General features: G+C 40.0%; 1 protein-coding gene across 6 annotated transcripts in view; it reads right to left on the reverse strand.

Annotated features, from left to right (window-relative positions):
• LOC148350897 (synaptic vesicle 2-related protein-like) overlaps nucleotides 1-24,085 on the reverse strand; it is a 29,822-nt gene continuing 5,737 nt past the window's right edge. The window contains exons 3-17 of one of the 6 annotated variants that reach the window (XM_088319826.1): nucleotides 13,547-13,600; nucleotides 12,600-12,685; nucleotides 12,383-12,481; nucleotides 10,622-10,693; nucleotides 10,406-10,530; nucleotides 8,662-8,725; nucleotides 6,622-6,747; nucleotides 5,017-5,145; nucleotides 4,863-4,939; nucleotides 4,709-4,785; nucleotides 4,537-4,641; nucleotides 3,503-3,614; nucleotides 3,339-3,420; nucleotides 3,156-3,245; nucleotides 1-1,501 (exon numbers count right to left, since the gene is read on the reverse strand). In XM_088319826.1, coding sequence (XP_088175952.1) covers nucleotides 1,379-1,501; nucleotides 3,156-3,245; nucleotides 3,339-3,420; nucleotides 3,503-3,614; nucleotides 4,537-4,641; nucleotides 4,709-4,785; nucleotides 4,863-4,939; nucleotides 5,017-5,145; nucleotides 6,622-6,747; nucleotides 8,662-8,725; nucleotides 10,406-10,530; nucleotides 10,622-10,693; nucleotides 12,383-12,481; nucleotides 12,600-12,685; nucleotides 13,547-13,600 — 1,421 coding nt within the window. In that variant the 3' untranslated portion in view covers nucleotides 1-1,378. Of the gene's footprint in view, nucleotides 1,516-3,155; nucleotides 3,246-3,321; nucleotides 3,421-3,502; nucleotides 3,615-4,536; nucleotides 4,642-4,708; nucleotides 4,786-4,862; nucleotides 4,940-5,016; nucleotides 5,146-6,621; nucleotides 6,748-8,661; nucleotides 8,726-10,405; nucleotides 10,531-10,621; nucleotides 10,694-12,382; nucleotides 12,482-12,599; nucleotides 12,686-13,546; nucleotides 13,601-24,085 lie in introns of all 6 variants that reach the window. The other 5 variants (XM_088319829.1, XM_088319828.1, XM_088319824.1 and 2 more) reach the window with 5 other exon arrangements.

Genomic DNA, 24,085 nt, shown 5'->3' on the forward strand with positions numbered 1-24,085 from the left:
TATGGGACTTCAAGAACATCTTTATTTTGGTTTATGTGGAGGCAGGTTTGTAATAATTCAACATACATTTGACAGAATATATATCCATGGCATAGAACAAGGAGGTCCAATGTGGCACCCGCGGGCACAAAGTTGCCCCCTAAGAGCACCTGAGTAACACACAACAGACTGGTACTGAAAATGGCTTACCAGTGATGGGGTCATAGTGATTTTCTAGGAAATTTGATTTATAACTGGCAAGGGCAATCATTCACATGATCAGTGTCTTAAAACAAGATTTTAGTGGTTGAATGTACTTATTTTAAACCAACTTCTAGTACTTACAACCTGGTAATGACACACCATGGTAATAACATAAGGTGCTATTTTAGAAAGGCATTTGAAAGAAGTACAAAAAAGTAGCGGTCAGGTTCAAAAAGGTGGGGAGACCACTGGCATGGACAGTTATTGGAGGAAAAGATTAAACATTAAGTTACTAATATTGTTATGCAAAAAAACAAAGTAAAAAAATACACATTGTAAACCAAGCAGATGGAGTGGAGTGATTCTATACTCCACCCACACAAATCCTAACCTCTTAAAAAATGGAAGACAAAACCCCTAAAAATTTGACCAATAAATATACATAATTCACCAACAATCGATGCAAAGTCATGCTTATTTGACCCTTTATATATAAAATTTAAAACTGGGACACTGTTGGGCTGTTGTTATTTAAACTATTAATTGACTTCTGATCGTGATAAATAGAGAAAAGCTCAGTTGTATTAAGCATAGAACATAAAAATTAAAATAAACTAATTAGAATTGGGTCTTTAAAAAAGTTTAATGGATTAAGTTGGCTCAAAACGCTTTTTTAAAATTCGAAATGACTGACAAATGCAGTACCGCAGCCCCCCAGCAGAAAGCACGCTGCATAGACGGAAAAGCTAGCATTTGGGTGGCGGTTAGTTTGAAATCCTCTTCCCCATGGCCATATAGCTTTCATTCTTCAAAAAAATTACAACAAAGATTTGAAACGATCTTGGGTCGTCAACACAACATTGTAACTTTTGTGTTGGCATGTCATTCACGCAATGATTTTGTTGCTCAGGAAGATAAACAAAATCTGTAAACTGACAAATTTAGTGCTGTAGGTGTAGCTCCATTCTGGTCTGAAGAATAAATAGAAGTGTAAACAGTCGGATGTAATCCGAGTTTGCTCCAAATAACTCATAAAATTCTGTCCACCTGAACAACATTAGATTCCGTATATGAATAACATAGATTCATTTTAAGTGCCAAGGTCAGTCTTGAGGACCACAACAGCTTGAAAGTAAATAGTTCTTTTTTGTTTTTTTTAACTGACCATTCTAGCGGAGCCTAGCGGGTGTGTTCTTTATGTCTCCTGTAAGGCCCTTCCAGACGTTTCGATGGGCAGCAGCAGGCAGGCAATACCGGCCAGGAAAGAGCAGGAGCAGTACACAGCCAGCGTCAATGACACAGAATGTCGAAGCAGCACCTTCGGTAAAAACACTGCAAATGTGAAAGGGAATTACACGGCACTTTTTTGTGCTTCTACACGTTGCAGACCCCTTTCCAGCCTATGTCATTACTGGATGACCACCTAATGCATGCGCTTTGTTGATCCAAAACAGCGGGGGAAGCATTTAAAGTATGAATAGAGTGAAAGAAAAATTCTATGTTGAGTTCCGTTTTTAGAGTCTCAATTTGTAAAAATTGCAATTGTAAAGAACAAATTTGTATTGCAATTCCCGGAGGAAACAGGCCAACAACAGAATTGACAAGACTGAGGGCATCATTAGAATGTCCGTGTTTGTGGTGCCCAATCTTGGTTTATATTTACTTGAATGCTGAATGTCTTAGCATTTCCCTGACACTCACCCACTAAGTGTTTGCTACAATGCCTACTTTAGACTACATTTTGTACTACTGGTGCTAGCTAGTATATCTTTAAAATAATGATAACAATATTAATAATGTACAGTGCAGTGAAAATGTATTTGCCCACTTTCTGATTTCTGTATATTTACCACTCACAAAAGGTGTCGGAGCATCAAACCAATTTTAATATCACACTAAGAAATGTGAAAAAGTACTTGCCCCTTCAACCTAATGGCGAGTTGGGCCCCCTTTGGCAGCAATAAGAAAAAGCAAACGTTTACGATAATTGGTTATGAGTCTTTCACAAAGTTGTGGAGGAATTTTGGCCCATTCTTTGCAAAATTGTTTCAAATCTGCCATATCGGGCACACCACACCATCGCAATTGATTTCAGGACATTGGTCGAAAACACACCATAAAGTCCACCGTCAAAAACAAAACAAAATAATGCATTTTATTTAAAAGCGCCTTTCAGGCCACCCAAGGACACAAACTGAATGGTTCTGGTGTGGCCAAGTCAAATTCCTGAGTTAAATCCATTTGAGATGCTGTGGTGTGACTTCACACGGGCAGTTCATTTGAGAAAACCCTCCAATATGGCGGATTTGAAACAGTTATGCAAAGGAAATTGTGCCTTGTTTTTAAATACATGTAGGTCAAGAAATTTCTATCTATTTTACATAACTTGATATGAATCCTCGTCAGCCATTTTGCTACTACACCACAAAAAAAAAAAAAATCCTGGCAAAAGGCTGGGCAAAATGGTGCTTTATGGTCACTTTGAGTCTCCGAAATCTGCATTCTAACTTGTGATTTTTAGAACTTGTTTTGGTTACATGATCAAATACTACAACATTTATTTGTCAAAAAATACGCACCGCCTGTTTAACTTTCTTTCTAAGCCCTCAAACTATCAACCGGAGGGGTGCAAATGGATCCCGGGCTGTGAGTTTGAGACCCCTGGTTTACGTCAATGTCACTATTGGCCAATCATGTTGATGTATTTTTATTTCCACATCCTTTAGGGTGGATCTGTAACCTAAATTTAATAAAAAGAACGGGTTCAAGGGAGGACCCGAAGAACCCTAAGCTTGGAATTTTTGCATCTTGAGGTTTTTTTTGCACTGTCCTTCCCTGTTCCCACTTGCAAGTTAAACATTATTTGATGTCTCCTCTCCTTATTGCGAGAATCGACTTTTACTGAACCGAATATATTTGTAAAATTATTTAAAAAAAAAAACAAAGAGGAAAATGAGTGAAGCACTGATTACCTGTGCCACGAATGGTGTAATGAGGGCACCCAACTTGCCGAGGGCACCACAGGTACCCATGGCCAATGCTCTGATCTCAGTTGGGAAGACCTGAGAAGCACAGATGATATATTGACCCCCAAAAACATTCGCCATAAATTTGAAAAAAAAAAAAAAAAAAAAAAACCTTGTTAAAGTGCGCACCTCCGGCGTGTAAAGAAAAACAACTTGAAAGCCGCCACAGATGAAGGCTCTACCAATGAAGATTAAAACGGTGAGCACCACCCTGGAAAAGGGAACATGCACATATGCACAACTTAAATAAATAAGTATTTTCAATTTCATTTCAGAGTTAAAGGGGGCCATACCTTCCGATACATGCGTACAAGGGCAGAATGCTCAAAGTGAAGACGAAGAAGGGCAGGGCCATGCTTTTCTTCCTTCCCAGGCAGTCAACTGTTGCAATAACCACAAGGAGGCCTGCAATAATAAATAAATGTAAAACATTTTTTGTATTTATATAAAAAGTAATTGATAAATACAATATATACACTAAACAAAAACATAAAATATTTGTATTATACATAAATACATCTATATACTAACTACATAGATAAATGCATAAAATATGTATATAATAAACAAAAAAAACATCAGGAGGTGACTGCTTGAAACCAATATAAGGGATTAAGCCCGGATTTGTTCGTTATTTTGGCTGATTTTATCCTCAAATCAGTTGCATGAAAGCAAGTCAAATTTAGATCAGTTTAGGCACTATAGGGATTTATTCTATACAGCTTTACACCAATGCTAACAACCAGGTTATAATAAAAGCCAGAGATAAATCTGGCACTTCTACTGTCTATCATGTGAAGAATTAGAGGCTTTTACAGCATTCCCAAGGCCTTTCTGAGTTATTTGCTTTATTCTCATTATCCTGCATTAAAATTTTATGTAGGCTATGTCATTTACGTAATCAACCTCTGTTGACTGTCTAATTGCAAGAGTCATATTATAATCATCCATGTGGTATATTTATTGCTATAAGGCCATGTGTTTTTATTGCTATGCCATTTATTAATGCTTGTCAAATTACCACCAAAGCATTGATGAATATTTATATTGCTGATTTTGATATTATAAAAAGTGACACAAATACACTTATAATCCGGCATGGGCATTTTAGCGACAGAACAGCTGGGATAATAGCATGAAGCCTTACCTGGGTCCCAGGTCAAAGTTGATGAAAATCTTAAAAACTAAACATGAGTATACTACACATTTTTCAAAGGTCTAGACGTTTCCAAAAGAGGCCATTTGGAGTCTATGAGGACCAGCGACTGGTGAAATCACACAGACACGCCATCGAAACGTTAACGGGTTAACTAATAGAACATTTTACCTGGAAATTCAGCCAATGTTGTCCACAAGAAGTCTCTGTAGTCATCTGTTGTCAGCAATTTGCATTCCAGACGACATTGCGGCTCCATTTTCATCCCCTGCGTTGCTGCCGTCCCCGGTGAAGATTTGCTGGTTATCCGAGAAAAGGAACCAAAAAGGAGATGACTTCTTACCCCCACACGAGTCTCCAGACTGGAACATCTCAGTTGTCAGCAGAATAATCCCATAATAAGTAAAAGCGAAGGAAAACCTGAAGGAAACACAAACGCTTCTGTTTATATGCTCCACACAATCCTTTTGGAGACGTCAAAACTTATTCAAGCTCACCAGATGAACCAGAGGAGAAGCGTGGTTTTGTAATACTGTCGCGTGAAAAGATCCTGAACACGACCCCGGTTATTTTGCTTCAACAAAACAGGAAACACAGTTTTGAAACAAGCACAAAATTCCAGTTTTCGAACATAAAGGCGAATCGGATCACCTGAAGGTTACACATGATCCTTCCACGAGGTAAAGCCTTTCCATTTTCTTTGGCTATGCTTCCTAACGTCCTCATCACTCGGGCGCCATTACCGTTCAGCAGATCGAAGCGCGGGCTCTCCGGCAGCCACTGCATTCACAATATAAACATATCTGTGTTTTGCAACTTTTGTGATGGTGAGGCTAAATTATTGAGTTGCAGTGTAGAATACGACAATGATAGTTTTGAGCAGAGATGACGACGCTCCTTTCCAGCAAAAAAAAAAAGATATAGTTTTTGGCATTGAAAAAGACATAGGTAGGTTTTGTGCACAGTATATTTACCGGGGTAAAATATGTGTTTTAACTCCTGTGGTGTTATTCCAACAATGAACAGAGTAAAAATAAATAAACGAGTTTCTAGCCGTAGGTGGAGCGTGATTCCTTCCCGAGACAATTTTGGAAGCGCGCGCATCTGATGGAGGGGCCATCAAAAATCTTTGAAAGTGCGCATTATAATCTGGTACGCCATACATACCGGAAAATATAGTGGATACATTTGGAAATAGATTATTACAATTAAATGATGCTGCATACAGAAACAAAAGAGAAGCGCAGAACATATTAACGGCAGCTCAGATGGTCATTGCAAAACCTCTTTTGTTTTTGCTTGGTACAATAATTGTCCGTAAATATGATACTTATTTTGAATGATTGAATTAAGATTTTTGTTTACGGTAAAGATTTGAACAAAATTATGTACTCTTGTTTGGGTTGTTGTCCATTGATATTGCGTACAGTAACTGTTCTGCCTTGAGGTTTTCGAGTGCCCTCTTGTGGTTAAAATGTTAAATGTTTTTGGGGGTAAAATTAATTTTGCGGTGAAATCAGATATCATAATGTTAATTTATGATCTATGAAATAAATTCTATAAATTTTAATGTATTTATTTATCTTTAATGCAACCCTAGCTCTTATTCTACTTTTAATGCCTTATATATGAAAAATCTATAGCAAAAGACAATTTTTAGGGTGCGCCTCGTATTCCAGTGAGCGTTAGAGTCTGAAAAATACAAATTGACTCTGGAAACCTCCCCACACTCCCTTCCTGGTTCACTCATAAGTGAGGGCAAGTAAAATTCCGCCCCCGTCTTTGCACCAAAAGTTTCAGGTCAGTTGTTAAAAACAAGTTTTCTGTGGTTGTCTTGTTGCTTATGGTTGAAAGGATGCTATCATTTTCGGCAAAGAAAAATAAGTTTGTTTTTGCCACTTAAAAACAGAATGTGAAATTATGGTGTGGACAAAACTAGGCTGGTAATAATCGTGTTTGAAACAAGATGAAGATTCTGTGAAGTATTTTTCATGCATAAGTAATTAACTCCAAAGTGTTGCAGGAACAGTCAAATTTTCTTGTGCTGACATTTGGATTTTGGCACCTCAAAAAGCTAAACAAAATTAAAAAACAAATACAAAAATACAAACTATTCCGACATGGGTATATGCGGCAATCTGTTTTAACTGTGGGCTAATGAATCATCAATATTGTTCAATGATTAGGCTATAAGTTTGTAAAAACAAACTAACTGACTAGACTGTATCATTTGCCATTCGTGCCAAACATCCTTACCAAGCACAAGCAGAGAAAGATGCCCAATGGCACGGTGGAAAGGCCCACCAGCCATCGCCAGCCAAGGTTCGGCATGACCCACACAGCCAGGAGGACCTCAAAGACAACACCGATTGACCAAAAGGCCTAAAAATAAGGATTTAAAATGTTAAGTCCACATCAAATGTAAGGGCTGTGCAATACTACCGTATTTATTTATTTCTAACGCAAACACATGCAAAATGTACACGCCAAATTTTTTATTAAAAATTCTGCAAAATTCAGTTTCACGTTTTCGCAGCCCAAACTTTGCAGTTGAATGCAAAGGGAAACAAACCTGGGTTGCGGCAGTGAGAGCGCCAAATCCCAACCACTGAACCACCAGTGTTAGAGATGACATTTGAAAAGCTATTTGATTTTGTTTCATCATCACACAACTTCTATTCATGGTAGCAGAGACTGGAGTTAGTTTCGTTGTGCCTTTCACATGTTAAAATGACAGTACATTCTATTTGTCTAATCTATTCTGAGAGTTGTAAGTGACAAACGTTGTTGAATACTTGTAGCCATGATTAATTCATTTATTGCCAACATAAATTATGTCAAGTCATGTTTACTTGTATAGCCCTTAATCACAAAGAGTCTCAAAAGGCTGCACAGACCACAGATTATTGCAAACCACAGACTATCATTACACCATCACCTGATCTAAAAACTAGATGAGGGCAAGGAAAAACTCAAAAACCTCAACATGAGGAAAATAAAGAAACCTTGAGAAGGGACCGCACATGAGGTAATCCCCCTTCCATGATGACCAGGCTGCAATGGATGTTGCAATAACAAAGAATACACAGATATTGTCAATATAAAATATAGGTTATTCATATGCTATAGAATAGAAGTCTGTTTTAAGCTTAGATTTAAACATTTCTACTGAGGTTGCAGATCGAATCTCAGGGGGAGGAACATTCCACAGCACTAGGGCCCAAATTATAAATACAATATCATCATACAATTTACAATATATTTATTTAATGCTTATTAAAGTCCAATTCACCATCAGACATACCAAAGAGTTTCCCTTGTCAGTTTTTTTTTTTGCATTCATTCATATCTTTGTTTTCTCCATTCTCTAACATTCTTCTCTGGTAACGTGATTGAAAATAGTGTGATAATGAAATGAAACCAAATGCCTTTCCTTATGTAATTAATAGCACTGCTGTGTAAGTGGTAAGGATTTGGCGATCTCACCGCTGCAACTTAGGTTCAATTCCCGTCAACGATATTTTCGACTGATCAATCTTCGGAATCAACCATGACACGTAAAAACTCCGTGTATGTTGCGCACCCAACTTTTTTTCTATGGTAAATAAAAAGCGTGTCATACATGAATAAACACGTTTTTTTTTTTTCAGACCGATACCACTTATACTGTTATTAAAACTATTTTTTATTTACAGTATTGCCTTTATTTCACCTTGGGCTAATAAGTCGGCCAAAACCCTTCCTTCTTCTTCCTAAGTCCTCACAAATAAAATATGAAAATTAGGGTTTGCTTCAGGCTCGGTCCCTCAAATCAAGCTGATAGGTCTGGCTTGGGCTTTTCTACCCGGGGATCAGGTTGAATTTTTTGGGCCCAATCGTACCTGTAACTCAATGTGACTAAATTGAACCATTTTTCGTCTCATTTTTTCGCTCAGCTTTATAGTAGGTTTTTGTTTTTGGAGTACTCGTAGCAGCAAGATGACAGACTATTATGTCAGTTCCCTCTAGGTGAGCCTCATGTCATGTATATAAACACACATTTCTCAATCTCGGATATAAAAAGTGCATGTTCATGTATTCATGCTTAATATTAAAATCAATGTTTTATTTTTAAATGAATACAGTTTTTAAATGACTAGGATGTGCCAAATAATACAGAATTAACCATCCATACAAGTTTAATAAATGAATGCATTTTTGATGGCCCCTATATTCATCGTACCCTATGTAGAAAACTGGTCCAAAATGTGACTTGTCGGAATATAGCACAGTTTAAAGTGATGAACTTGCACCTACCGAGATGAGCGATACAGCAAAGCCCCTTGACTTGCATGGGACAAACTCAGAGTACAAAGTCAGCCTGTAATAACAACAACCCAAAAATAAATTTATTATAGAATATCCACTATATAGTACAAAAGTTTGGGGTTTCTTAGAAATGTCCTTATTTTTGAAGAAAAAGTACAGAAAAAAATAACATGAAACTAATCAGAAATGCACTCCATACGTTGTTAACATGGTAAAGAACTATTTTAGCTGCAAATGTCATTTTGTTAGTGCAATATCTACAGTGCATAGTAGGACTGCACGTATTTGGGAATAAACCTGATTGTGAGTTTTCAGACAAGAATTGCAATCTCGATACGATTTTCGATTTTAAAAGTGCATATTCTGTGCTAGTTTTAGTTTTGAGATTACTTAAACCTTTGATACATGATCTACCAGTCCATTAATTCTTCCATGAGTTGGGTCGATAGTTAGTGGGGCGGGGAAATACTAATGGCATCATGTCATACAAATGTTTTGTGAGGAATACCTGGAAAAAAACAATATTACAACTTTAATTTTTTTATTTTCAAATTTTTTTAAGAATAACAACCCATGGGGTCATTTTTTGATCCCACTTATACATCCAAGGGTTAATAATAATGACATGCTTAAACCCGCCTGCGAGCCGTCAAACTGTTGAGAAGCAGACGTGTCTGTATGGTGTCACCAGTCACTGGTCCTTTTGGACTGTCCAAATGGCCACTTTTGGAAACGCCTAGACATACCCTTAGAAAAATGTGCAAAATACTAATGTTTAGTTTTTCAGATTGTGATCAAATTTGTCCTGGTACCAGGTAAGGCTCTATGCATTTGTCCCAGCTGTTTTCCAGCTAAGTTTCCGATGCTACACTCATCATGCATGTGATTGAAAAAATTTGTTTTAGGCGATAATAAAAGCCTACCGTTTCTTTGTGTTCCAAATTAGCTTGTTCAACGTCAAGTGATTATTTCAAACGGGGACAAAACTTCAGTGTGTTACCTTTCAAAGGAGACCAAAACTGTCCAGATTCTCCAAACGGTTCAACAACAGCGTTTGCTTTACTTTGCTTACGTCTTGAATTGAGATTCTATGTGACTTTTACAGGAATGTTAAATTTAAGTAAACAGCCCCTCTTCTGGGGAGTTTTGTTAGGGTTGCTGTTATGCGATTATACAATTGCACTATGTGATATCGCAATGTCAATTCGATTTCGCTTAATCATGCAGTCCTAGTACATAGGTGTGCAGAGGCCCATTTCCAACAACCAGCACTCCAGTGTTCTAATGGTACATTGTGTTTATATCTACCAGCACAAAAAGGTTCTAACCAGAGAAGAAATAGAAGTAACGAGATGAAAAATACATTAGACTCTCTAGTTTGAGCAAAAGATGCCTTACAGGTCCTCAACCAGCAGCTTGGTTGAATTATACCTGGAAAACACCAGTGTCTACCTGTACATCTACAGTAAAGTACCAACTCTGAGATACTGGCTTTCAAGGCAGAGTGCCAAAGAAAAAGCCATACATTTGTCTAGCCACCAGAAGGAAGATATTAATATGGGCAAAGGAACAAATGTTGGACAACTCATTAGAAAAGTAAAAGTTACTTTATCATAGAAAACACATAATTGTCAGGGTGACCCTAACCTAAACCTTACAACAAAAGTGTACAATTTTTGTATTAAGTGATTGGTTGTTACTCTATTCAGTGCAGAGAAACAAAACATCTCACGCTTGAAAAGATCCTCCAATTCCGAAGCCCACCAATCCTCGAAGCACTAAAATCCAATTGAAATTTGGGGCCAGGGCACTCAGCCCGCTGTAGTAAAAAGTCCAACACATGCAAAGGATCAGTGTCTGTATACGTACAAAAGAGGGGACACACAGATAAATTGTGTAGCAAAATCCCCACAGGGCTTCAAAATGCAAAAGAGTGATTTCAGCCCACCTTTTTCCTGCCGTACTTGTCCGACAAGTTGCCCCATAATGACGAGCTGAAGCACATCCCAGTAAATACCACCTGGGGGTTTGTGTGAGTGAAACACAAGGATTTATAATCCAACTCCAAGTGCTCAATTAACTTTGAGAACCTATTTACATGAACATGGCTATGAAACAAGAGGAGAAACGAGGTTTTGTGGTAACTGTTACATTTTCTTAGTTGAACACTTCTTTTAGATGGACAATTTTTACTTCTTTTTTTTGACGATTACCGTATATTCCACTCTGGCCAAATTGGGATTTTTATGTAGGGCGTATAGTCAGGAAAATACAGCACATATACATTATTCCCTCGATTAACGCGATTAATCTCTTCTATAACCACTTGTATTAAGTGATTTTTGGCGAAGTATGAACTATCGATTTCCAAACAGATATTATAGCAGTATCAGAGTGTAATACAAGGAACTTAATTACTTGATTTATTTTTACCACAAAGCATTGTGGACGCAAACTCCGGCTTACTCGCTAAAAAGGCCCAATATTTATTTGTTGATTTATTTCTAACCCAAAAGGATAAATGATTTTGTTCATATATAGTGGATGCAACAGTTATACCCATCCATACTTAGTGTAAGTCTATGCTTATTGCAAGCCCTGACTGCAACAGACTGGATGAAGCAATGGAGCTCACTTTGAGCATGGAGGAAAAAAAAGCATAGTACTCATCCCTTGAATGAAATCATCCTTTAATTCATGTCATAAGTTAAATGCAGAAATGACATCACTCGTGTTTCCCCTGATTGGATTTCTTGCCAATGGCTTGTATACGGGGTTATTTTTTGCACTAGATAAAAATGACTCATAATGGGAGGCACTGGTTCTCCCAATTTGAGAAAAACATCTAGCATTAAATGAGTTAAAATAAATCCAGTATGAATCATGTATTTTGCACCGCCTATAAGTATATCTGCCTTTTATATATGCAATTCTTAATCTTAAAAAAAAAAAAAAAAAACGCGAGGCACCGAGGCTGCAAAAGTTGAACCACCATACAGCGAGACAACACTGAACAATGCAATATGTAATTTGATGTGTTAATTTTCACATGTTAGTGACAGTTTCAGTAATAACTTTTTGTTTTCCTGTGATCTTTTTCATAACCTAACGTGATGGTTTCAAAGTTTTAAAGTGATAATTTTCACACGATTTTTTGGTGATTACACTAAATAATTAAAATAGTAAAATTTTCAGGTCAAAATATCACTTTTGAAATTATAAATCTTGGAAAATATGAATTTTCAGGTTGTAAAACAACCATAAGTGTAATAAATCATTGGGAAACGCCTCCTTAAATGCTTGCATGGCCCATAATATATGTCCATTATTGATAACACAATCCTTGCACTCGTACATATTTCATAGTGCCCTGATTGGGTGTGGCATGCACCTTATGACCATACAAACTAATGCTAGCCTTCCCTTAATCACGAAAGAAGAAGAAATACAATGGCAAAGCAAAGCCACCGGAGAGCAATTTTTGCCTTATTCTTAGGCAGACTTGTTAGGAAACATGGTAACAATATCAAGCATTTACAAGCACTTCACCCAAAATTCAAGCACTTTTCAATCCTTGAAAACGTAACATTAAAATTCAAGCATTTTCAAGCATGTCAAGCACCTGCACGAACCTGATTACAGTGAAACACAAAAGCAGTTTATTATTTTGTGTGTATTTAAACTTATTGTTCAATTGAAGCATCTTTACCGATGTCATGAGAGCCACTTTGTAGCCTTCCAAGCCCCATTCGCAGTGTAACTGCGGGCCAATGATACTGAGGATCATCATCTCCATGGCGTCTGCCACCTGCAAAGATTGAAAAGAACCCCATTAGCGCTTGTTCAAAGTCAGCCAGGTCTGGCTGACTTGCAACCCAAATGGGGATTAGTATAGTTGGATTTATGGAAGAATGAATTCTTCTTACATAAGAAAACCCGGTGAGAAATAGCAGTTTCCAATGAAACTTTCCGAAGCCGAGCGCATCCAGTGCCTCATCAAGGGTGAATGTTTCTGCAGAAGACAAGCCCAGATACATTTTTGTCAACACGAAATACAGCTTTGGGTCTTACGAATATCCCTTTTAGAAAACTAAGAGGTTATGCACTTTTATCTGAGTAAGTTGCAAAAACACATGTTTCGTACCCCGTCAAAGTTGACCTGACAAGAGATTCACTCCACTTAAATGTCTCCAACTTGGGCATAATTAGAATGACAGATATCATCATGGGCAGCACGGCGGGGCAGCGGTTAGCGCATGTGCGGCAGAGTTCTGAGGTCATAAGATCGAACCTTCCTGTGCGGAGTTTGCATGTTCTCCCCATGCCTGCGTGGGTTTTCTCCGGGCACTACGGTTTCCTCCCACATTCCAAAAACATGCATGTCAGATTAATTGGCCGGTCCAAATTGTCCCTAGATGTGAATGAGCGAGTGAGTTGTCTGTGTGTGCCCTGCGACTGGCTGGCAACCAGTTCAGGGTGTCCCCTGCCCACTGCCCGGAGATAGCTGGGATGGGCTCCAGCAACCCCGTGACCCTACTGAGGATAAGCGGTACGGATAATGGATGGATGGATGGATGGATATTATCATAATAAGCTGTAATAGTTCCTTAACGTTTACTACCATTTACTACAGCGACCTGGGAAAAGAAAATACTTGCTTTTATAGATTTCATATTTTTAATCAACCTTTTTAAATTTTTTTGTTGTCTTTGGTACGACTTAACACCTGACCAAAGCTGATTTATTTCATAGGGGCAGTGTGTTTTATATGACCACTAGATGTCGCTGTATTGTGTCGTCCAACTGAAAACGAGAGCTTAAAAGCACAAGGATGATTACAATCCGCGGGGACTCAGAAGTGACCAAACCGTACCATTTTTCTTATTTTCCGGGTCACCCTTTTGCAAGGATTGTGGTTTTCGGGTACCTGAGCAACAAAACAATGATGTTAGTCCCCTCAAATTAAGGAAACTCAAAGAGACCAAAAAGTACAATTTTCTTTTACATTTTTTGCCCAGTCGTTTGGTTTTTGGTTTTTCAACATACCTTTAGAAGCAAGATGGCAAACAATCATTTCTGTTCTCTCTAAGATGAGCCTCATGTTATGCAAAATAAATACAGCTTCTCGACTTATGAGTATTTACTTAAAAACATTTTTTTCTCGACTTTAAGGATTTTTAAATTCATTTTTTAGTATTTAAATCACATATATAAATTATTTTTATTTTTTAACACTGGGAGTCAATATTTAATTAACACTCTCCCTGAGACCAGATGGTTTCCATGTTTAAAATCATTATTTTCACAGTGAAAATGGTCATATTTCCAAGTAAAAATATCACTTTTGAAATTATACATTACATTTAATTTTCAAATACATGAATTTTCAGAACACAATAAAAGTTAGAAATGCTTAGATTTCATATTATATAAATCTGCGTGCTAAATTGATGATTGATAAATTCCACGTTTTTGATGTAGTAACTTTAATTTTTAACTTTTGTTATTAAACTTAATTATGTGGCAATATACCCATTATAAATTTTCATATGTAAACCTCCATCCATCCATTATCTGCACCGCTTATCCTCAGTAGGGTCGCGGGGGTGCTGGAGCTCATTTCAGCTGTCTTCAGGCAGTGGGCAGGGGACACCCTGAACTGGTTGCCAGACAGTCGCAGGGCACACAGAGACAGACAACTCACTCGCTCAATCACACCTAGGGACAATTTGGACCAGCCAATTAACCATGCATGTTTTTGGAATGTGGGAGGAAACCAAAGTGCCCAGAGGAAACCCACTTAAGCACGGGGAGAACATGCTATCTCCACACAGGATTTTATGGTTTGAACAAATTTATTGACACTAAAAACAGAAAACAATCATGACAATCTCAACAGCAATTAAGCACATTCACAATATTATATTCCAATATTACGTTTTTAACAGCAAACACAAAGTGAGGTTTGAACAAACCTTCTCGAAAATCAAACATATTCACAATTTCATTATATAACATCTTTGTTAGTGTCAATAGATCCGTCCAGGCCAAAGTCGATTGTCCTCGGTCTGAACAAATCCACTGACACCAACAGCAGCAAAACACAGCCATCAAGCATATTCACAATTTTTTTTATATTTGACAATATGACGTGACGATATGACGTTTTAACATTTTTTCCTGACATTTCCAACATCAATTAAACAATTTCAGAGTTATTTTCTTTTAACAGTAGTTAACCAGCGTGTAAAAGGCAATACTATTGTGCAAGGGCATAGCTCTGCCATCCCACCCTCCCAAGCAGCATTCTTCCAGTCCTCTGTGTGGGTCCTTTCCCTTCTGCGTGGGTCCTCTCCCTTCTGGGTTCCACAACCCAGGCCGTTGCTGCCGGGACTCCCACAGCGTAGCTCCGGCTCCCCCCTCCGGGTGGGTACAGACGAGTCTTCTTTATGGCTGCGTCCTAGGCCCGCCGCTCGCAGATTGTATGGTATCTGCAGCCATTTGGAGCACAGCCACGGGGGGGATCTGCCTGCACCTCCATACCAGCAGGTTTCTGAATAGAATAGAATAGAATAGAATAGAATAGAATAGAATATACCTTTATTGTCATTGTTACAAATGGGCTAACATATTGTGACAACGAAATTGGGCATGACACTCCAGTTTTACACATAGTGAGGGTATGAGCAAGAAGATAAAGGAACAGAGAAGATAATGTTATAAAACAAGGGGAATAAGGCTATAGTTATAATTTACATGGTATTTACACAACAATGTCAGCATGTGGGATGTTACATACAGGGTTGTCGTGATAACGTTGTATCGTAACGGTTGTGCAATATTGCATTTGGTGCAAAGTCATCATGGTGCAAAAATAGTCCTCATATACATTGGTGCAAGCATAGACATCATAGTGCAAAAAAAGGAAATGGTCAGACATTGTGCAATTTGAGCATTAAACGTAGTGCAGTCGACATGTGCAAGAACAAGACTTGAGTAACATTATTTTCGTATGAGGTAGTGTTGGCACGAGTTTTCAGTTTTTGTGCGGTGTCTGTTGAGCAGTGAACAAACATAGTGCAGACAGCATGTACGTGAGTACCATTTTACATACCTGTGAGGTTTTTTTTTTTTTTTTTTTGCAACAGTTTTCAGTTGTTTGTGCGGTGTCTGTTTAGGGTGGTAATGGCTGTGGGGAAGAAACTGTCTCTGAGTCTGTTCGTTTTTGCTTTGTGTGACCTGTAGCGCTTGCCGGAAGGCAGCAGGTCGAAGAGATGGTGGCCGGGGTGAGAAAAGTCCTTGACGATGTTTTCTGCTCTGCTGAGGTAGCGAGAGCAGGCAATGTCCTCCAGACTGGGCAGAGAGCAGCCGACGATTCTCTGGGCTGTTTTTATGATCCTCTGGAGCTTTTTCCTGTCTGCTGCTGTGCACCCCGCATACCACACCGTGATGCAGTATGTTAGGATGCTCTCCACTGTGGCTTTGTAGAAAGACACCTGCAGCTGCTGTTTTAGGTTATTTTTCCTGAGCAATCTCAGGAAGTGCAGTCGCTGCTGGGCCTTCCCTACCACCGCTCTGGTGTTTGCAGACCAGGAGAGGTCGTCGGCGATGTGCACGCCCAGAAATTTGAACGAGTGGACTCTCTCTACGCAGTATCCTTTTATGATGAGTGGTGCTGGATTCCTGCTATTCCTTCTGAAATCCAGAATCAGTTCTTTTGTTTTTGTTGTGTTCAATATGAGGTGGTTTTCCGAGCACCACGTTGAAAGTGACTCAACCTCATCCCTGTATGCCGCCTCGTCCCCTTCAGAGATGAGGCCGATCAAGGTGGTGTCGTCAGCAAACTTAATAATAGTGTTTGTGGGGTGGGTCGGTGAGCAGTCAGAGCTGTAGAGGGTGAAAAGCAGGGGGCTCAGTGCACAACCTTGGGGGGAGCCAGTGTTCAGTGTTAGGGTGGGAGAGACGTGGGTACCGAGTTTCACCGACTGTGGGCGGTTGGAGAGGAAGTCCATTATAAGTTCTGGAGGTCCAGATGGCGTCCTTGATGGCGGCGAGAGTGAGCCAGTCCCTGGCAAAGTCGTTCCGATGCCTCCTCGACCGACTCACCCCGTAAAGCACGTACTGTGCATCAGGGACCTCTCCTGCTGGCAAGTCCGGGAACTTTCCTAGTTGTTCGGCCATTGTCCACAAGACCTTGGCAGCGCTGCACTCACAAAAAAGGTGCCTCACCGACTCCTGGGCGCCACAGCCAGGTCGAGGGCACGTCGAAGTCGCTGACATTCCTCGGTGGTGCATTACAGCTCTGACTGGGAGAACTTCATGAGCCACCATCCATGACAAGTCTCGTAGTCTGTTTGGGAGGGCAGGATGATTGACGTTGCTCCAAACCGTTGTGGATTCGCCAAACGCAAGCCCCCGCACAGGGCTTACTGTAGCTCGCTCTTGCACAATAGCAATAAGGGCCCTGTGGTTTTGTAAAGTGTGACATTCTTGTGTTTCCAAATCAAACTTCTTCAAAAAAGCCCGAATAAAGAGATGTGTTGGCGGCAAGTTAAACGAAACTGGAATCAAACGATTGTCTGGTACAAGCTTTAGCTTCCGCAAATATGAGCCCATCCAAAAACGGGTCATTGCTTGACTTTTCGGGTTGTTGGGTGGGCCCACAGCGTTTTGGAAGTGGAGAGAGACATATTTGCTTCCCAGGAAAAGCTGGAGGTCAGGCACTCCTTTCCCCCCTTTTTCCTTTTTCTTTTTCATTGTATCTCTTTTTATCCTTTCCCACTTTGAGCCCCAGACAAAGCGAAAGATGGCTCGGTCCATTTGTAACAGCACGTTTCTTTTAGGCATAAAAATTAAACTGATTGACAAAAGCATTGGGAGGATGATCGCTTTGATGATTAGGACCTTCCCCTCTATTGTCAGTTTTCTTAGTGACCAAAAAACAAGTTTTTGCTTAACTTTCCTTGTCACGTCATCCCAGTTGGTCTCGCCTCCTCCATCCGCATTGAATTTTATCCCTAGGATTTTCTGGTCTGTCTTTAACACCGTCAGCGGGAGTCCTGCCTTTTCTGTCTCTTTCCACATTCCATAAAACTTCACTTGTGATTTTTCTCTATTTAGCCTTGACCCAGACGCCCTCCCAAACAGGTCAGTCAAGTCAAGGGCTCTTTCAACAGATGCGCGGTCAGTACACAAAATATTAAAATCATCCATGTACAAAACACACTTGGTAATTTGTCCCCCACTTCCTGGGATATTGATGCCTTCGACAAATCTATCTTTTCTTAACATTTGTGCCAAAGGTTCAATGCAAAGAACATAGAGAAGGGGAGACATAGGGCAACCTTGACGTACACCGCAGTTGATCTCGATTGCTTCCGATAAATTCCCGTTAATCATGAATTTGCTGTAGATGTCTCGGTATAGCAGTCCTACCCAATTGATGTATTTTTGGGGAAAACCACATTTTTGCAATACCCTGAAGAGGTATTGGTGCGAGACTCGATCAAAGGCTTTTTCAAAGTCTAGGTTTAGGACCGCTAGTCGCATGTTTCTGTCTCTTGCATAACAAATGGTGTCACGGATCAGCATGAGACTGTCGCTGATCTTCCTTCCCACAATGGCACAGGTTTGGTCTGGATCAACCAAGTCTCCCAAGACAACAGACATTCGTGTTGCTAGAAGCTTGCTGAAAATTTTACAGTCCACGTTTAAAAGCGTTATGGGTCGCCAGTTTTTTAAGTCAATTTTGTCTCCTTTTTTGTGCAATAGAGTAACTATCCCGATTCTGAAACTGTCTGGCATATGGTCTCGACTGGAAAATTCGTTAAAAACAGTTAACAGATCTGGTGCTAAAATATCCCAAAAAGTCCGGTAAAATTCGAGGTTGAGTCCGTCCTCCCCGGGTGATTTGCCTTTTTTCATAGTCTTTATGCAACCATTCAGTTGGTCTTGGGTAAAGTCCGATGTTAAAAAGGGGTCTTGACGCACTGATCTTGAAATATGATCTAATACATGCCCCATTTCATTCTCATATGTTTCTTTCTTTTCAAATAATTTTTTGTAGTAGTCTTCGACCAATCTGGTTATTTCACTACTTTCCTTTGTTATTTGCCCGTTTTCGTTTTGAAGTTTAAAAATCCCCTCATTTTTGCCCATAATTTTTTTAAAAAAGTAGCGTGTACATTTTTCCCCTTCTTCTATTTCTCTTTCTCTGCTTCTTATTATGATGCCTTTGCTCTTTATTTCCGCCAAAGCGTTTAGTTCTTGTTTGGTCTCTTTGATTTCATCATTAAAGTCCATCCCCTTTTCTGTTAGGATGAAATAGCGTTGGAGTCTTCTTTGTAGTCCCGACATGCGTTTCATCTCTTTGAGTTTCTTGTTTTTCCCTGCATTTTTAAAAAAGGTCTGTGTTCGTTTCTTTGTTATTTCCCACCATTGTGCTCGTGAATCATACGAGTCTTGAAGGGTCTGCCAGTCTTTGTACAGCTCCCTGTATTGTGCGGCTAGAGCCTCATCCTCCAGCAGGAAGCAGTTTAACTTCCACAAACCCTTCCCAACAGTCATACCTGAAGGAAATGAGAAAGAGCAGGACAGTAGCAAGTGATCCGAAAAAAAAACTGGAATTAATCTTGCATCACTCTGTGCTAAACCCCTCGTAAATATGTAGTCTATTCGAGAGGCTCTGGCATTGTCACTACTGAACCAGGTGAAGCCCTCCTCTCCTGGATGTATGGATTTGAAACAGTCCACCAGTTTAAATGTCCGGCACATGTCTTGTAATAAAGTTGATGTTTTATCTACTTTAAACTCCTCATCATTCCTCTTTCTATCCTTCCTACTTAAGATGCAATTAAAATCTCCTCCCACGATTAGTGGTTGATGGCCTAGCATATGCGACTGGATGTCCTCCAAAAGTTCGTACCTGAGTTGTCTGTCGGCATGGCCGTATATGTTAATGAGGTTAAAATCATTCCCTATATAAGAAAGTCTTGCTAAGATTGCGCGTCCGTCTCTCATCACAGTACTCCCCTTTATGATGAGTTGAGGGTTGTTTATTAAAATGGCTACCCCATCGTTACGGTTTTCATTCGAGCCACTCCATAATGACGGATATGGCCAAATCTCTTCCCACTGTTTATAATTTTTTAGAAAGGGGATGCAGCATTCCTGTAGTAAAAACACATCCGTTCTGATAGTTTTTAAGAACGATAAAACACTGTGAGCCTTAACCTTTGATCTCACACTTCTCACATTGATAGTAGAGAATGTAATGTTCATAATTGTTGTAAAAGTATTTAAACTAGTTAGACAAAACTGGGGGATCTGAGTCCATTCTTTGGTGAACATCGAGATCATCGAGAGTGTCACCTGTGTCAGACACATCACTTAAGAGTAGTACCTCATTTTGAGACTCACCGGGGAAAACTCTGGGACCCTCTGACTCTCTGTCTGTGGTTCCAGGTCTTCCCCTTTTTTCTGGGTTAGGGGGTGAGCCAGAGGACCTATCAAGGGGTCTCTTACTTCCTTGCCCACTAAGGGTCAGGTTTTTTCCCTCCCCGACTTCCTCCGTCTCAACTTCATACAGTTCCCTTGTGGGCTTATTCACCGGCAATCGGCTTTCTTCTAAATCTCTTATCTTTGTTTCTGGTTTTTTCACCACTCCCAATTTTGTCTTACTTTTACTCCTCTTTCCAGTGCCCGTATGGGTTTTTGGAGAGTCATTCGCCTTTTCGATTTGTTTGTCTTCTCCAAATCCCGGCAATGGCGTAGCAAACAAATTTGCTAATTTGAACTCTCTTCCAGGCCCTTCCTGATTAATATGTGTTTTCGGAGTGGCAGTTGCTTTTTCTATTCGTTTGTCATGTCCAAATTCAGGTATTTTATGAGAAATCGAATTAGAATTTCCAGGTTCTTCCTGTTTCAATTTTGATTCTCTGGTCTCTGCTCCAGGGGTTTTGGTAGGTACATCTGTTTTTTCAATTTGTTTGTCTTGTCCAATTTCTTTGTGCATTTCTTGATCAATTTCATTGGGTATTTCCATAACTTTATTCATTTCCTGTTCATCTTCATTGGGTATTTCTATAACTTCATTAATTTCTTGTTCATTTTCATTTTGTATTTCCATGACTTTATTAATTTCATTGTCTTTGTTATCTTTATTCACTTCATTGTCTTTGTGACATTTATTCATTTCATTATCTATGTTGTCTGACATCATTTCATTGTCTTTGTTGTCTTTGTTAACTGCCTTCCTAGCTTTCAATTTGTTAGCAAACGAATTCGGGCAGTTTCTAAAGAGGTGATTCGTTTCTCCACAGAGATTGCATTTTCTGCTATTGCTACATTCCTCAAAGGAATGTCCAATTGTTCTGCACTTTCCACAAAAAATTCGATCACATACCTCAGCCAGATGCCCATGCTCACCACATTTGCGACAGAGTTTCGGTTGCCCTTGATAGTGGATAAAGCCACGGTTTTCCCCCAGGAATATAGTCGACGGAATTTGTTTCAGTCCCTGAAAGCCCTGAGGATCTTGCCGTAGTTGGACTGGTACCCTCCAGGCACCATTCCAATAGCCTTTCTCACACCTCACCTTCATAGCCTGGCCTTTTACTGAGCAGTATCTACTCAACCAATAACAGACGTCATCAGCACTGATCATTTCACTAAACATTCTAACAACGACAATCTTGTTAGTATTATCAGTCAGCTTCTCCACTGTAAATCCTGAAAACTGGGACCTCACTCCCTCAAAGCGATTCCAAAACTCTTGATAAAGAGCTGCCGTTTCAAAACTCACATCAAAGCCTTTGCCAGAAGTCATTTTTATGACAGCATGTACCTCCTCCTTTTTAAACTTCAGAATCTTTTCAACAAACTTGTTGATAAAATCCGTCCTTGACATTCCCTCCGAAATTGCCACAACATCTTTGAGCAAGAATCTCACGCAGTTACGTCTCCGCCCGCCGGTATAATGCCCGGCCATGGCAGGACTCGGCTGCTTTACTTCTAACTATGTTAAAATGGTTAGAATTGTAAAATTAATAATTAACAATACTCTTAAAACCGACGCCAATGACAGTATAAACGCATAGAACGAGCAGTGCTAACCTGATGCGTCCACCATCAACCGCAGCAATTTGAGGATGTTCGATCTAATGACCTTAGAACTGTGCCGCACACGCACCAAGCACTGCGCCGCCGTGCTGCTCATATGTAAACCTGCTAGTCTTTATATTTTAATGTGCTGATTATCACCTTTCAGTTTTAGGCTCAACTGTGACCATGTGTAACGGGTGTAATAATAACTTTTATTTTATTGAAATTCCTGCTAAAATATGTGTATAGTTTTTGGTAAATGTCCTGCAATGCTGAGTCCAACAGTGCCATCTGCTGGTATGGGGTGGGGTTTGGTTTTGGCTTCTAACATGTGACCAGGAGGCGGGGTTTGTTGTCAGTTTTACCAGAGTACTACAAAGAGATCAAAGAGATCAAACCCAGCAGAAAAAGCTAATGTTGTGACTCATCCATTTGCAGAAACTGTAATAATAAAAACCTCATCATCCAGTCCAGCGTGAATGTGGATCTTTGGTGGGACACGTACAACGCGGTTACATTGGTGCCGTGACCCGTGACTTCTATCAAGCTCTCCGAACCGAGGACTGTCCTACCTGCCACATCATTTCATGAAGCCATCAGCTCACAGTATTTAAAACTGCTATACAGTGACGTGTTACGCAGGCGATTTTGACTTATTTACATCTTTGAAACATGTTTACTCAGAGCACAAGTGACGTTTCTGAGGGTGTAGCTGATCAGATGACAAATATTATTCAGGAGATAGGACATAAATTGGCTGATAGCATATTCACAAATATACAGTCACGTAATATAGTAGCTCCTAACGCTGCTGCCACACAAGATGTAGCAAACAGATTGAGTCAGGTAGTTACACAGAGAAAGGTTAAGGAACCGCCGTCATTTATTGGGGATGGCTCAGACTCAATAACAATACATGAGTGGGAAGATCTAATGAGGACATTTATTAAAAGGAGTAATGTGAGACTTGAGGAGCAAGCAGAGGAAATCCTTATACATTTAAGAGGAAAAGCTAAAGATGTAGTTAGGTTTGGCATTAGAAACAGTAATATAGACGTCTATACCCGCCCTGACATGATTTATAGTCTTCTCAGGAAACACTTTAGCTGTACCAAGTACTCTGCTGTCCCTCTAGCTGACTTTTATTCAACTTTGCCCAAAGACCAGGAAGACCCCTATGACTACTGGCTGAGACTAAACAGAGCAGCTGACCTTGCCTCTGAGTGCTTGAGTGAGCAGGGCAAAACATTTGACAACCCTGAAATAGAGGTTACTCACATGTTTATTAGGAACTGCCCATGCAAGGAACTGGCACTCACTTACAGATCAAAAACCATCGAAAAGTGGTCTGCATGTGAGTTACTAGAGGTGCTGAATGAATACCACGCTGAGAAGAGCTACAAAGCAGATTCCCTACAACAACCTGCGAATAGAGCGGAAATTGCCGTACACAAAGCTGAGGTGAACCATGGTCCAACCCTCGTGCACGAGCCACCTCAGACTTCGAGCCCACAGTATGTCTCTCTAACGGACGTTATTAGTATGTTGGAGAAAGTTCTGAAACGTGTTACCTCGAACCAGTTCCAAGAGAGAGGGGGAGCTCCAACCAGGCGACCTGGAGCCAGAATCAATGGTTTCACTGCCAAGCCATGTATCATTTGCAAAGAAGTCGAACACAGTGCTCTCTCTCATTGCCGAGTCAAAAACCTTTGCTTTCACTGCCATGCCCCAGGGCATTCTCGACGTGATTGTCCAGTGACGAAAGTTGTCCCGCTGCCTCAGGGAAACTAACTGATCTGCGCTTAGGGGAGAACAGTGCAGATCAACTGAGTATACCTCCCACCACTAATGTGAAGCCTGACATGCAAGATAATAAATCAATTTATGAGTTGTATAGCAACAAGATACCTCCATCGAAGAAGCTGATCTTTCAGGGGTTTCAGAGAATAGCGGAGACTGACGAACTGTTTTACACACCTGTACTTGTGCAAGAAGGCCCCACTTTCAGAGCGCTGTTGGACAGCGGGTCGATGGCTTGTACAGTAAGTGAGGACACGGCTAAGTCCCTCCTGCAGCAATTCCCTGATATGATGAGTTACACGGCCGATGATTATGTCATTGTAGGCTGCGGTGGACACCAAGTTTCTCCCAGAGATATGTACGACATTCACGTCACAGTTTACGGGTGCCAAATGATAATACCAGTAATGGTTGTGCCAGGCCAGACCGAACAGATGATCCTTGGCAGCAATGCCATCAAATATATTTTGACTCAATTGAAAAGTACTGATGGCTACTGGAGATTAGTTTC

The sequence above is a fragment of the Urocampus carinirostris genome, chromosome 16 (genome assembly GCF_059441175.1).
Source record: "Urocampus carinirostris isolate Australia breed hairy pipefish chromosome 16, RoL_Ucar_1.0, whole genome shotgun sequence".
NCBI lineage: Eukaryota > Metazoa > Chordata > Actinopteri > Syngnathiformes > Syngnathidae > Urocampus > Urocampus carinirostris.